Genomic DNA, 15,599 nt, shown 5'->3' with positions numbered 1-15,599 from the left:
CAGCACCCCAGGTTCTAGTCTTGGTTGGGGCACCGGATACTGGTCCTGGTTGCTCTTCTTCCAGTCCAGCTCTCTGCTGTGGCCCGGGAGGGCAGTGGAGGATGGCCCAAGTACTTGGGCCCTGCTACTGCATGGGAGACCGGGAGAAAGAACTCAGCTCCTGGCTTCGGATTGGCATAGCAATGGCTGTAGTTGCCATTAGGGGAGTGAACCAACGAAAGGAAGACCTTTCTCTCTGTCTGTCTCTCACTGTCTGTAACTCTGTCTCTCTCTCTCTCACTGTCTAACTCTGCCTGTCAAAAATAATAATAATAAAAAAAAATTTAAAAATGCTACCATTGTAAATAAAAGGACACAGAAAATTATGTCTCTCTGCTTTCATAATCATCTACATCTTAGTAGGTCCTGAGTTACTATAATATGTGATCTACACCATGATTGACCCCAAATCTAGCTGAAATGCAACCCTGATTATTTCTTTCATTTTCAGGATTTCATGATATCAAATAACAGACACTTGTAGTTTGGAGGATATTTTCTGTTGGGGCTTAGTAAGGATTCCTATGAAATAGGAATCCTGAGTCATTTAACATATTTTTCCCTTTTAGGTACTTGGTATTATGGGTAAAGAACAAGTAAAAAAGATTGGTCTGACAGTTGTTGTAATAGCTTGTATTTATTTTAGTTTATAAGTATTCTTGCTGGTTCAAGTGATAATTTTGAATGGAGAAATTTATAACTTTCTCCTTTCTTGAAATTTTTATTTATTTTCATTAGGAAAATCACATCTTTCTCTTACATTTATTGATTCAGGAAGCAGAGCAAGGCAGTGGGCCAATTCTATGGAGATCATTGTCACCCTTTCATGCCTCAGAGTACCAGGAAAAAAGTTATCACATGGATGCATAAGTAGATAATAGTTTATTAAAATGAGAAATACGCAGGTGAGAGGAAAGCATTTTCCACTGTACATACTGATAGCCATTATTAATGTGAGACTAGCTATTTCTTTCTTTGCAATAACAGGGGTTGCTGGGAAAGAGGAGGTTTATTCTCTGCAAAGCCATCTGGTTATGACTCAGCTAGTTGATTGCAAAAGCATAAAGATATGTTGCCCTTAACGTGTGTTCTAGTTAAAGAAACTGCATCCACTTATTATCATTTATGTAATAGGTTTCTTTTCCTTTTAAATGTAATAATGCAAATAAACTATTTTTTGCTGTGGGTTGTAATGTAGCTATTCTGTAGTGATGTTATTTGTATATAAAGTATAATATTTATTGTTGCTTGTCTCTTAATTCTGGTATTATAGTAATTGAGATCAGACTCCTCTTGCCATCTTTTCTTAATTTGAATTATATGTCACTGGAAGGAGTCTTTTCAATGTAAATAAAAGCAGTAAAATCACATAATGTTGAAACCTATGAAACGTACAGTAAAGCTGTTTAACTGCAAAGGTTTTTTTTCTTGTCTGTTTTTTATAAGAATTTAAAATTCAGTCCATCTGATCCTCGAATGAACTCTAACCTATCAGAAGAGTAGGATTTTAGAGTTAATTATAGCTCCCGGAACATGAAAATAGAACTATGATGCTGGGTTGGTGTTCATATCCATCTAACTGCCATATGTTTGGGCTTTTTTTTTTTTTTTTTTTTAAGATGTACTTACGTATTTGAAAGACAGAGTTACAGAGAGAAGGAGAAACAGAAAGAGATCTTCATCCACTGGTTTATTACCCAAATGGCTGCAACAACCCAGTCTGGGCCAGGCCAAAGACAGAAGCTTCAACCTGGTCTCCCATGTGGGCCACAGGGGGCCAAGCACCTTGGCCATCTTTAGCACTGCTTTTCTAGCCATGTTAACAGGGAGCAGGATCAGAAGTGGAGCAGCTAGGACTCAAACCCTTGCTTATATGGGGTGATAGCACCGTAGGCAGCAACTTAACCCACTGTGCTACAACACCAGCCCATGTCTGAGTTTTTAAACTTTGTCAGATAATTGCTGAAAGCAAAGACAAGATGTTAGAGTATAAGAGAGACAACTGAAGAGGGGTGTGCATGTAAATAGGATTTGATGGCTAGATTTAATTGATAGCAAAAGTTAGATGATTAATGTTTCACTTCCTGCCTCTGTAGATTTCCTTCAGATAGCCTTACTTCAAGACTTGTAGTAATTCCAAAGCTGTACATTCATTCATTAAAAATTGCTTGCTAACACTATATGTGAAGTGTTGGCCTAGCTCTCTATGAGTACAGAGATTAAGAAATGTTTGTTTCAGGCCGGCGCCGCGGCTCACTAGGCTAATCCTCCGCCTAGCGGCGGCGGCACACAGGGTTCTAGTCCCGGTCGGGGCGCCGGATTCTGTCCCGGTTGCCCCTCTTCCAGGCCAGCTCTCTGCTGTGGCCCGGGAGTGCAGCGGAGGATGGCCCAGGTGCTTGGGCCCTGCACCCCATGGGAGACCAGGATAAGTACCTGGCTCCTGCCATCGGGTCAGCGCGGTGCGCCGGCCGTGGCGGCCATTGGAGGGTGAACCAACGGCAAAAGGAAGACCTTTCTCTCTGTCTCTCTCTCTCTCACTGTCCACTCTGCCTGTCCAAAAAAAAAAAAAAAAAAAAAAAAGAAATGTTTGTTTCATCCCTGGACTGACTTGAATGAGATCATTCCAGGTGTCCCCATCCCACTCTGGAATAATGACAATCTCGTTTGTTTTAGTATCACTAAAAGCCTTAGGCTTGGCTGGTTCTACGGCTCACTAGGCTAATCCTCCGCCTGTGGCGCCAGCGCCCCGGGTTCTAATCCCGGTTGGGGTGCCAGCTTCTGTCCCTGTTGCTCCTCTTCCAGTTCAGCTCTCTGCTGTGGCCCAGGAGTACAGTGGAGGATGGCCCAAGTGCTTGGGCCCTGCACCCGCATGGGAGACCAGGAGGAAGCACCTGGCTCCTGGCTTCGGATCATCGCAGCGCACCAGCCTCAACACACCGGCCGAAGCGGCCACTTGGGAGGTGAACCAACGGCAAAAAGGAAGACCTTTCTCTCTGTCTCTCTCTCACTAACTCTGCCTGTCAAAAAAAAAAAAAAAAAAAAAAAAGATGAAACAAGCCTTAGGCTTATCTCTTGTCAAGGAGTCTACTGACCAGATTCTCTACAAGACTAAGTTCCTTGAGGGAGGATAATCTGTTATACCTTTGTGTCTTAGATCCTTAGACTGTGAATTTGTAGGATAGATGCTCAATAAGTTTATTGAAAGGATAGTGTTGTTTTGCTCATCAACTTGACACATAATCATATAATGCAATATCATTACTAAAATTCTGGTTTAAATTATAATATAATCAATGTACAAAGTATTGTAGGACTACTAAGAAAAGAATGGCTAACTGTGCTTTGGGGAAATGGGGGTAGAGTTACAGAAAAGCAAATCTGTTTTGCTCTTTGTCATGCAACGGGGTTTCTTTCTTTCTTATTTTTGAAGATTTATTTATTTAAAAGGCAGAGTTTTGGGGGGAGAAAGAGAGAGATCGATCTTCCACCTGCTGATTCACTCCCCAAATGGCCACAATGGCTGGAACAATGCCACTCTGAAGCCAGGACCTTCTTCTACATCTCCCACATGGGTGCAGAGGCCCAAGCGCTTGAGCCATCTTCTGCTGCTTTCTCAGGCACATTTGAAGAGAAGAGGATTGGAAGACTGGTGCCATGTGGGATGCCAGCGCCACAACTGGCAGCTTTACCCACTACACCACAGTGCAGGCCCTATGGTTCTTTCTTTATTGAAAGTAGGCTATTGAATTTACCAACTCTTCTTATAGAACTGTCTATTTCTCCCTCCAGTTCTGTTTGTTTTTGCTTCATATATTTGGAATTTTGTTGTTATATTTGTTTTAATAATTTCATCTTTTCTTGCTGTATTGAACCTGTTATCAGTGTATAATCCTTTCTTCTGTTTTGTCTCCTACGATTGTTTTTGATATAAAGTCTTATAGAATGATATAGCCTAGTTACCTCATCTCTCTTTTAGTTACTCTTTGTATGGAATATATTTTTTCTTCCTTTTGCTTCCAACTTCTTTTAGTCCTTATATTTACAGTGATATTGTATATAGCATGTAGATGCATCCTGTTATCTTATCCAATTTGCTTTTCTCTTTTAATAGGGACTTAATCCATTTATATTTAATGTAATTTCTGATAAAGAAGACTTTGGCATTATCTGTTTTCCCTAAGTTATATTTTTTTTTCTCAATTCCTCCATTATTGCCTATTAAAAAACATTTAGGGGTTTTTTTTGTTATACACCATTTTAATTTTATTTTCTCCTTTGCTTCATATTTTTTGTTTTCTTAGTGGTTACTCTGGAGATTACAATTAACATTTTTTTTTTTTTTTTGACAGGCAGAGTGGATACTGAGAGAGAGAGATAGACAGAAAGGTCTTCCTTTTTGCCGTTGGTTCACCCTCCAATGGCCGCCACAGCTGGTGCACTGTGGCCAGCGCACCGCGCTGATCCGAAGGCAGGAGCCAGGTGCTTCTCCTGGTCTTCCATGGGATGCAGGGCTCAAGCATTTGGACCATCTTCTACTGCCTTCCCAGGCCACAGCAGAGAGCTGGCCTGCAAGAGGGGCAACCGGGACAGAATCCAGTACCCCGACCGGGACTAGAACCCTGTGTGCCGCCGCCGCTAGGTGGAGGATTAGCCTAGTGAGCCGCGGGGCCGGCCACAATTAACATCTTAAGCTGAATAATATCAACTTGGTTTTGAGAGTATACAAATACTGCTATAAATTTCCATCCCTTCCTCTTTATGTTGTAATTATATACATTATATTCCCAGGAATACATTTATAATTAGTTTTACATTTGCTTACTAAATCATAAAGGAAAAAACAAAATAGAAACAATTTAAAAAGTGTAATACTGGTTTACGTTGTATTTCCATAGGTTTAACATTGTTATTTTTTTCTTACAGTTTTAAGTTCTTGTTTAGTGTCCTTTCAATTCAACACAAAAGTTTTCTCTCTCTTTTTTTTTTTTTTCCTTTTTTTGACAGGCAGAGTTAGACAGTGAGAGAGACAAAGAGGAAGGTCTTCCTTCCGTTGGTTCACCCTCTAATGGCCGCCACGGCCGGCGCGCTGCGCTGATCAGAAGCCAGGAGCCAGGTGCTTCTCCTGGTCTCCTATGCGGGTACAGGGCCCAAGCACTTGGGCCATCCTCCACTGCCTTTCTGGGCTACAGCAGAGAGCTGGACTGGATGAGGAGCAACCGGGACAGAATTCGGTGCCCCAACCGGGTCTAGAACCTGGGGTGCTGGCGCCGCAGGCGAAGGATTAGTCTAGTGAGTCCTGGCGCCGGCCTCTCATTTTTTTTAAAGATTTATTTATTTAAAAGTCAGTGTTTGAGAGAGACAGAAATCTTCCATCCACTGGTTTATGCCTGAGATGGCCACTAGAGCTGAGGCTGAGCTAGGCCGAAGCCAGGTGCCAGGAATTTCGCCTGATTCTCTCACGCGGGTGGCAAGGAGCAAAGCACTTGGGTCATCTTCCAAGGCTGCTTTTCCTAGGCCTTTAGCAGGGAGCTGAATCAGAAGTGGAGCAGCTAAGACTCCAACTTTCACCTATATGGAATGCAGGCACTGCAGGTTAATAGCATAATGCCAGCCCCATTTGTCTTTAATTTTTTTTATAGGACACTGTACTACAAATGAATTTTCAGATTTTGTTTAATTGGAAATGTCTTAATTTGTGACTCATTCTTGAAATATAGCTTTGATGGATATATAATCCTTGATTGACAGGTTTTTTTTTTAATTTTTTTTTTTGAAAGAATTACAGAGAGAGAGAAAGCCAAAGAGAAAGAGGTCATCCATTCCGCTGGTTCACTCTCCAAATGACCACAGCGGCTAGAGCTGAGCTGATCCGAAGCCAGGAGCCAGAAGCTTTTCCAGGTCTCTTATGATGGTACAGGGTCCCAAGGACTTGGGTCATCTTCTACTGCTTTCCCAGGTCATAGCAGAGAGCTGGATTGGCAGTAAAGCAGCCGGAATTCAAACTGGCACCAATATGGGACTGCTGGTGGGGGCTTTAGCCTGCTGTGCCACAGCGTTGACCCTGACAGTTTTTTCTTTTAGGACTTTAAATAGGCCGTTTTACTGCTTTAGGCCATCTTAGTTTCTGACAGGAAATCTACTCTTAATTTTATTGAAAATCCTTTGTACTTGAAAAATTCCTTCTCTCTTTTTTTTTTTTTATTTTTATTTATTTATTTATTTATTTTTTATTTTTGACAGACAGAGTGGACAGTGAGAGAGAGAGACAGAGAGAAAGGTCTTCCTTTGCCATTGGTTCACCCTCCAATGGCCGCCGCGGCCTGTGTGCTGTGGTGGGCGCACCGCGCTGATCCAAAACCAGGAGCCAGGTGCTTCTCCTGGTCTCCCATGGGGTACAGGGCCCAAGCATTTGGGCCATCCTCCACTGTACTCCCGGGCCGCAGCACAGAGCTGGCCTGGAAGAGGGGCAACCAGGACAGAATCCGGTGCCCTGACGGGGACTAGAACCCTGTGTGCCGGCGCCGCAAGGCGGAGGATTAGCCTATTGAGCCGTGGCGCTGGCCCTCTCTTTGTTTTCTTCTTTTTTTTTTTTTAACCTTTTTCCAGTTTTTTTTTTAACTTTTATTTAATGAATATAAATTTCCAAAGTACGGCTTATGGATTACAATGGCTTCCCCCCCATAACGTCCCTCCCACCCACAACCCTCCCCTTTCCCACTCCCTCTCCCCTTCCATTCACATCAAGATTCATTTTCGATTCTCTTTATATACAGAAGATCAGTTTAGCATACATTAAGTAAAGATTTCAACAGTTTGCTCCCACACAGTAACATAAAGTGAAAAATACTGTTTGAGTACTAGTTATAGCATTAAATCACAATGTACAGCACACTAAGGACAGAGATCCTACATGAGGAGTAAGTGCACAGTGACTCCTGTTGTTGACTTAACAAATTGGCACTCTTGTTTATGGCATCAGTAATCACCCTAGGCTCTTGTTATGAGCTGTCAAGGCTATGGAAGCCCCCTGAGTTCACCGACTCTGATCATATTTCGACAAGGCCATGGTCAAAGTGGAAGTCCTCTCCTCCCTTCAGAGAAAGGGACCTCCTTCTTTGATGACCCGTTCTTTCCACTGGGATCTCACTCGCAGAGATCTTTCATTTAGGTGTTGGTCCCCCCCCCCCCCCCCCCAGAGTGTCTTGGCTTTCCATGCCTGAAATACTCTCATGGGCTTTTCAGCCAGATCCACATGCCTTAAGGGCTGATTCTGAAGCCAGAGTGCTGTTTAGGACATCTGCCATTCTATGGGTCTGCTGTGTATCTTGGATCGTTCTCTCCCTTTTTTTATTCTATCAGCTAGTATTTGCAGCCACTATTCTTGTTTATATGATCCCTTTGGTTCTTAGACCTATCAGTGTGATCAATTGTGAACAGAAATTGATCACTGGGACTAGTGAGATGGCATTGGTACATGCCACTTTGATGGGATTGAATTGGAATCCCCTGGTATGTTTCTAACTCTACCATTTGAGGTAAGTCAGCTTGAGCATGTCCCAAATTGCACATCTCTTCCCTCTCTTATTCCCACTCTTATATTTAACAGTGATCACTTTTCAGTTAAGTTTCAGCACTTAAGAAGAATTGTGTATTGATTACAGTATTCAACCAAAAGTATTAAGTAGAACAAACAAAAAAAATACTAAGAGGGATAACATATTAAGTTGCTCATCAACAGTCAGGGTGAGGGCTGATCAAGTCACCGTTTCTCATAGTGTTCATTTCACTTTAACAGGTTTCCTTTTTGGTGCTCAGTTAGTTGTCACCTATCAGGGAGAACAAGTGGTATTTGTCCCTTTGGGATTGGCTTATTTCACTCAGCATAATGTTTTCCAAATTCCTAACAGGGATCACTTTTCAGTTAAAATTTAAACACCTAAGAATAATTGTGTGTTAATTACAGAGTTCAACCAATGGTACTAGAACAAAAAAAAAAATACTAAAATGGATAAAGTATTACATTGTACTTCGACAGTCAGGACAAGAGCTGATCAAGTCACTGTTTCTCATAGTGTCCATTTCATTTCAACAGATTTCCCCTTTGGTGCTCAGTTGTCACCAATCAGGGAGAACATATCATATTTGTCCCTTTGGGACTGGCTTATTTCACTCAGCATGATGTTTTCCAAATTCCTCCATCTTGTTGCAAATGACCGGGTTTCGTTGTTTTTGACTGCTGTATAGTATTCGATAGAGTACATTTCCCATAATTTCTTTATCCAGTCTACTGTTGATGGGCATTTGGGTTAGTTCTAGGTCTTAGCTATTGTGAATTGAGCTGCAACAAACATTAATGTGCAGACAGCTTGTTTGTTTGCCAATTTCATTTCCTTTGGGTAAATTCCAAGGAGTGGGATGGCTGGGTTGAATGGTAGGGTTATCTTCAGGTTTCTGAGGAATCTCCAGACTGACTTCCATAGTGGCTTAACCAATTTGCATTCCCACCAACAGTGGGTTAGTGTCCCTTTTTCCCCACATCCTCTCCAGCATCTATTGTTGGTAGATTTCTGAATGTGAGCCATTCTAACTGGGGTGAGGTGAAACCTCATTGTGGTTTTGATTTGCATTTCCCTGATTGCTAGTGATCCTGAACATTTTTTCATGTGTCTGTTGGCCATTTGGATTTCCTCTTTTGAAAAATGTCTATTGAGGTCCTTGGCCCATCTCTTAAGTGGGTTGTTTGTTTTGATGTTGTGGAGTTTCTTGATTTCTTTGTAGATTCTGGTTATCAACCCTTTATCAGTTGCATAGTTTGCAAATATATTTTCCCATTCTGTTGGTTGCCTCTTCACTTTCCTAACTGTTTCTTTTGCAGTACAGAAACTTCTCAAAATTTCTAATTTCTTTATATTTCTTTGGGTTTTTGGCAATTCTGCTAAAATGTTTCTTGGTTTAAATCTATTAGTTTTATCCTGCTTGGAGTTTGTTGAGCTTATTGGATGTGTATATGGATGCCTTTCATCAGATTAGGGGTGGTTTTTTCTCTTACATCTTCAGATATTACCAATTCCTACTTGTTAAAATGTCTGAAGCACATCTGTTTTTAATCTTTGCTTACTATTTTTTGGAATATTTAATCTTTATTGTTTATGTTCTCTAAAGTTTCTTCTATCATCTCTGCAAGTCAACCTATGACTTGTTAAGGATATCTGTAAATATCTGTCTCCAAAAAGAAGAAATAAAAATAAGCTTACAAAGGTTGTCTGTATAAATTTCTTGGAAGCTGCTTATGCTTATTGGAATAGAAGCAGTGTTAACCAGCCTTTGTGCCAGCAATCAGAACACACAATGCATTATCTTAAGTCCTTATTGTTTACCTGGACACCAGGCATCTATTGCAGGAATGCATGAAGCTGTATCCAGTCTGTTTGAAGCTCTGGGTTAGTGGACTAGTGGATGGGGAATAGGTGATGATAGCCACTAACAAGGGAGAGATTGAAATTCACTGAAATATACCAGTCTGTGTACTACACATCAGACTCCCAAAGTAGTTACTTCCGATAATTCCTACCGGTTGTATCTTCTTACATATTTTTCTGTTTATAGATACCATACCTGATCTGTAGAAACATTGTGTGTTGTGTGGGTGTGTGTGTTTACAGTTACTAAGAAAGTGTGAGACACTGAGATTTTAACTCTGATCGTCAGATGTAAAACCCATGTCTTTTTGACTGATTCAGAACTCTAGCAAGAAACATAAGGTTGCTGTCATATCTGGTTAAGACTTGGTCATATTTTGTACAAATTGCAAATGCAAGGGCTTGCTTTCTCATTGTTAGAAGAACCTGAGGGGTATATATCAAATATACTGCGGAGACTACAAACCAGGTTTCAGTTTAATCTGTATGTAGTTATTAGTAATACTCTGAGTAGAAAAACAGTTGACAGATCTGAGGGAAAGCTTTCTTAGAGAGAGTCCTGAATAAAAAGTCTTTGTGTTATATTACATTCCCACGTTTATCAGAAGTGTTGTAAATAAGTGGACTCAAGGTCATTGCTCCTGCCTAGGAAAGAAATACCTCACTTTTTTTTTTTTTGTAAAGGTTTATTTGAAAGGCAGACAACAGAAAGGGGAAGATAGAATGATCTTCCATCTGCTGGTTTGCTCCCCAAATGTTCTCAACAGCCAGGTCTGGGTCAGACTGAAATCAGAAGCCAGAAATTCCATTTGGGTCTCATAGGTGGCAGGGATCTAAGTAGTTGGACCATCTTCTGCTGCTTTCCTAGGCACATTAGCAGGAAGTTGGATCAGAAGCAGAATAGCCAAGACTCAAACCAGCATTCCCATGTGCGATGCTGGCATCTCATTCCTGTTGTTCATCTGTTCTAGTGTTTTAGTTTACTGTCTTTAGGCTATATAGATTTTCTTTTAATATGTCTTTTTTTTCCCCAAATTCCCTTGAATAAATGAATAGTATTAGCCTCATTATTCATGTCCTGTTTTGAAATTGTTCTTTGAAACTGCAGCAGGAAAGTTATATGCTATATTTGGGTTGGGATTTCCTTATAAAGTTTTAATCCTCTCTTGTCTTGGTCAGGAATGATATATTCTGACTCAAGCAAAGAAATGCTGAAAATCAGTTTGACAGACAGTAGTTGAAAAAATAACTTTATCTGCATTAAGGAGTTACATAAATGACTATAACAATTAGATAAACTGAGAAGGGAATAATACTTAATTGTTTTAGCTTTATGGAAGATTATTTGCTTCTAATTCAAGTATAACAGAAAATACCATTTCATAGAAAAATATGTTTACAACTATTTTTCTATTAGAGAAAAAACTTGAATAGATGATGTCATCCTCATTTAATAGAAGAGGAAACCAAGGGACATGAGATAAATAGCTTGCCCAAAGTCATGGAAAATAAATAGTAGAACCAGAATTTAAACTCTATCTGTCATGCTGACTCTAATGCTTTTATTTATATATATATATATATATATATATATATATAATTTATTTATTTATTTGAAAGAGTTGCACAGAGAGAGAAGGAGAAGCAGAGAAAGAGGTCTTCCGTCCTCTGGTTTACTCCCCAGTTGACCGAAACAGCCAGATCTGTGCCTATCCGAAGCCAGGAGCCAGGAGCTTCCTCTGGATCCCCCACATGGGTGCAAGGGCCCAAGGACTTGGGCCATCTTCTACTGCTTTCCTAGGCCATAGCAGAGAGCTGGATGGGAAGTGGAGCAGCCAGGACTCGAACCGGCGGCCATATGGGATGGTGGCACTGCAGGCGGCAGCTTTACCCACTATGCAACAGCACTGGCCCCTAAAGCTTCCATTTTTAAAGATGAAACTGCATCCCCTAGTGTAATTGGTCTCAGAGTTCAATCCACAGGCATCTGGGAGTCCCTGAAATCCTTTTATTTTGGTTCTGCCAGATTCAAATCTTTCTTATTTGGGTAGCAAAGCAATTTTTTTTTTTTATCGTATTGACATCTGCACTGATGTATGAAAGTGATAGTAATTAAGTTGCTGGGATAGCATAGATCAAGGTGGTGACACCAAACTATGCTAGGAGTAATTGTACTTATTACTGCTATACATTGATAATTTTTTGAAAAAACCAAGTTTGTTTTGCTTAAGAGTGAACTTGATGATGCTGTAAAAATTATTCATTATATTTGTTAAATCTTGACCCTTGAGTTACATCTTTTTAATATTCTATAAGACTAAATGGAAGTAACCATAAAGCACTATGCTGTATACCAAAGTACCAGTTGTCTTAAGAAAAAGCATCCATGTGCCATTGGGTGAATTATGACATGAACTTTGTACTTGGTTTCATAAAGCAGAATTTTTATTTCAAATAATGACAGGCAAATTATAGTTATGTACTCTTGGGCATTTGGCAAAGTAAACAGTGTCATTCAAGGAAAAGAAATGACAGATTTTTTTTTTTAAGATTAATGATGAAATTTGAGCTATCAGAAGAAAATTAGTATTTTAGAAAATTGATTATTAGCATGAGCTTAACAGCTGCCCAGTAATTAAACGTTTTCTTGGTGAACTGGGTGGTGGTATTAGTGAATGTGATGTTTTAGTATAGTTTAAGGAAATGCTTGGAAGACACACATAACTCAGAAAACCAGCATTTTCAAAGGACCAATGCATGGTGTTACAAAATCCGTCAGTGTTCGAAATGGATTTTCATGTGACATAGTATGAAAGATTGATTGATAAGGATTCAAATTCCATATTGCAGATGACCTTCAAGAAATTACGTACCTCTTGAAAAATTTTGATTAGTAACAGAAAATTATCTACAATTATTTGAAAAGGCTTTTCAAGTACATGTCCCTTTTTCAGTAATTCATGTGTGTGAAGCCATGTTTTCTTTATATATTCAAATTAAATGGTATATGGCTGTGGATTAAATAAATATCATATGTGGGATCTTCTATCAAGTTAGACATTAAAGAGATTTGCAGAAAGTCAAATATCTTGCTAATTATTTTTGTTTTGGAAAATATTTTTTCATAGAAGTATTAGTAATTTTTTTTAAAGATTTATTTTATTTATTTGAAAGAGAATTCCAGAGAGAGGTAGAGCTAGAGAGAAAGGTCTTTCATCCACTGGTTAACTCCCCAGATGACTGCAATGGCGAGAGCTACTCTGATCCTGAGCCAGGAGCCAGGAGTTTCCTCTGGGTCTCCCACGTAGTGCAGGGGCCCAAGGACTTGAGCCATCTTCTGCTTTCCCAGGCCATTGCAGAGAACTGGATCCAAAGAGGAGCAGCTGGGACTTGAACCCGCATCCCATATGGCGCTTCAGGCCAGGACCTTAACCTGCTGTGCCACAGTGCCGGTCCCAGCATTAGTAATTTTTAAGTGAAATTGGATTACTGTTCTTTTAAGGAAATCAATAAATGAGTACTAGCTTCTTAGTTTCCATTTCTATTATAAAATTAATATACAAATATAATACATGTAACCAAATATTTTTAAGGGTCCATATTTTCAAGAGTAAAAAATAGTCCTAAGAACAAAATGTTAGCAATTATTGTTCTAAGGAATTAACAGTTTGGGAAAGTGAAACTGAAGTGGTTCTGCACTTGGTAGATGAATAAGCAGTTTCTTTAGTCTTCAAATTTAGTTCATAGTGAGACATCAGATACACTTAATTTTGAATTCAAGTCTTCCTTAAGCCATTTATAGGTGAGATGTCTATTTGTACAGTGTTATATTTTCTGATGTTAGTGTGATAATGTTAGCATTTAATTTTGGATATAGACCATTATAAGCTATGCTGAAAGCCTTTCATAAATATGATAAAAATTTAGTAGTTTACTACCTACTTAATTACTTAAATTTTTTCATTTGTAATTGTATACTTCCATCAGTAGGCTTACTTCACTGATTAGAATTTAGTAATTATGTCATTTCCTGGACCTGTGGATGGTTCATTTAGTCAGGTATAAATGTTGATGAATGCGTTCTATTCTTAGGCCTCTTCACAGGGTTTGGTAAATAGATAGTAACTAACAATATCTAAGTATATGTTTTTCATTATATTTTCCTACAGGATGACGTAGCTTTGCCAAAGACTTAAAAGCTAAGCAGAAAATGAGCTTAACATCCTGGTTTTTGGTGAGCAGTGGAGGCACTCGCCACAGGCTGCCACGGGAAATGATTTTCGTTGGAAGAGATGACTGCGAGCTCATGTTACAGGTAATTCTGTCAGCCTTCCTTTATATGGATCTGCTCAGAACCTGGAATTAGTAAAAACTGTTTCTCAACTCCTTAAGAGAACATCACTATTTAGATTTGAAGTTTCTGACCCTCCTTTTTTTAGCTTTATTTATCATTTCAATTAAATTTTCACTTGAGTCATTCTAAAAACCAGTTCTAATTCTTTGAGATTATTATGTTTTGGAAAAGTAGAGCTCAGAATGGATAAGTGTATTTTTAAGTGTGAAGTTTCACCTTATACATTTTAAAATGAGATTTGTACATAATTCATAACATAGCATTAATTTGCTTCATATCTAAATGTATCCCACAACACGTTATAAACGTAAATAAATACAGTAGAATTTATTTTTAAAAACACCAACAATATAATTATGTTCAATTTCTGGTAGGCATCATAATGACTATCTCTAAAAGAAGCAGTGAAACTATCCATGATTAAAATTCAGTTTTACTCATGCTATGTAGGCCAAATTTCTTGGGCCATGAATCTTTAAATAAAATATTATAATTTGATATACTCAACAAAGTCAGCTCATTTAAATTGTCTTAAAAATAGAACATGTGAGTTTAGTGGAAAAGGATATCTTAATATTGGCTGCTTTCCTCTGGGTAGTGATACCAAATTTCTTTCGGATGGTAGCACAGTTTATGGTCCATTAATCCACTTTTGATTTGCTACTTCCTTATATTTATCTCTTGTCCTGTTACTATTAGTTATCTAGGCCAAAAACTTTTTGTTATTTATTCTGGTATTTTCTTGTATTTATTAATTTAAAAAATTTCTTTCAGTCTCGTAGTGTGGATAAGCAACATGCTGTAATCAATTATGATGCCTCTACAGATGAACATTTGGTGAAAGATTTGGGCAGCCTTAATGGGGTAAGATTTTTTTGTCTTACTTGAATATATTGTTTTAATATTATGAGAAGACAAATCAATCTGTTTATACTTCCTTTTCCTTTAATTTGTAGTTTACATTAAATGCATACTAAATATAGAAGTATAGCATTCCTACTCTTCCAGATACATATAGAAAGGTGAAATGAAGAAATAAAGAATTTAGCACTTTGAGGACTATAAAATAGAATGTGAAACTAGCCTGTATTCTGAAGAAACTGTGTAAGCAATAAATACTTACAAGAATCCAAAAGGTGATTGTTTCTTGTTTGTAATGGTTAAAGATTTATTTATTTATTTGAAAGGCAGAATGATAGATAGACTGACACAGAGATCTTCCATCATCTGATTCACTGTCCAAATGGATGCAATGGCTAGGGCTGGGCCAGGCCATAACTAGCAGCCAGGCTCTCCATCTTGGTCTCCTACATGGGTGGCAAGGACCTTGGACCGTCTTCCATTACTTTCCCAAGCACCTTATCAGGAAGTTGGATTAGATGCAAAGCATCTGGGGCTTGAACCAGTGCTAATATGGTTTCCTGGTGTCACAGGCGTCAGCTTAGCTCATTGGGCCATGACACCAGCCCCTAAAGGAGACTTCTTTAAGGAGATGAAACCAAAGCTTGACCTTGCTATATGGCTGGAATTTGTAATTTGAGGATATTTTGTGTTTCTGGAGTGAAGGTTTTCTTATTCCTCTGTTTGGTCTTTCTACATTTGGCAGGATATAAGACAATGCTGAAATAATAAATGATTCATCTGATTTCAGTATCTTAATTTTCCTATGACTCTGGCTGCAAGCAAATATTCCTATCTATGCTGTTGAAATTCTTTTTTTCTTAAGATTTATTATTTATTTTAAAAAGTTAGATTGATTTTTCCATTTACTAGTTCACTCCCCAGAT

The 15,599-nt window shown here is 38.8% G+C and overlaps 1 protein-coding gene across 1 annotated transcript in view; it reads left to right on the top strand.

The window, feature by feature from the left end:
* Nucleotides 1–15,599, top strand: part of CEP170 (centrosomal protein 170) — a 149,628-nt gene that overhangs the window by 19,415 nt on the left and 114,614 nt on the right. The window contains 2 exon segments of the mRNA XM_051820776.3: nucleotides 13,628–13,773; nucleotides 14,587–14,676. Coding sequence (XP_051676736.1) covers nucleotides 13,669–13,773; nucleotides 14,587–14,676 — 195 coding nt within the window. The 5' untranslated portion in view covers nucleotides 13,628–13,668.

This window comes from Oryctolagus cuniculus, chromosome 13, assembly GCF_051225735.1.
Source record: "Oryctolagus cuniculus isolate XC-2025 breed Fujian yellow rabbit chromosome 13, ASM5122573v1, whole genome shotgun sequence".
In the NCBI taxonomy this organism is placed as follows: domain Eukaryota; kingdom Metazoa; phylum Chordata; class Mammalia; order Lagomorpha; family Leporidae; genus Oryctolagus; species Oryctolagus cuniculus.
This window is presented reverse-complemented; position numbering and strand designations above follow the sequence as displayed.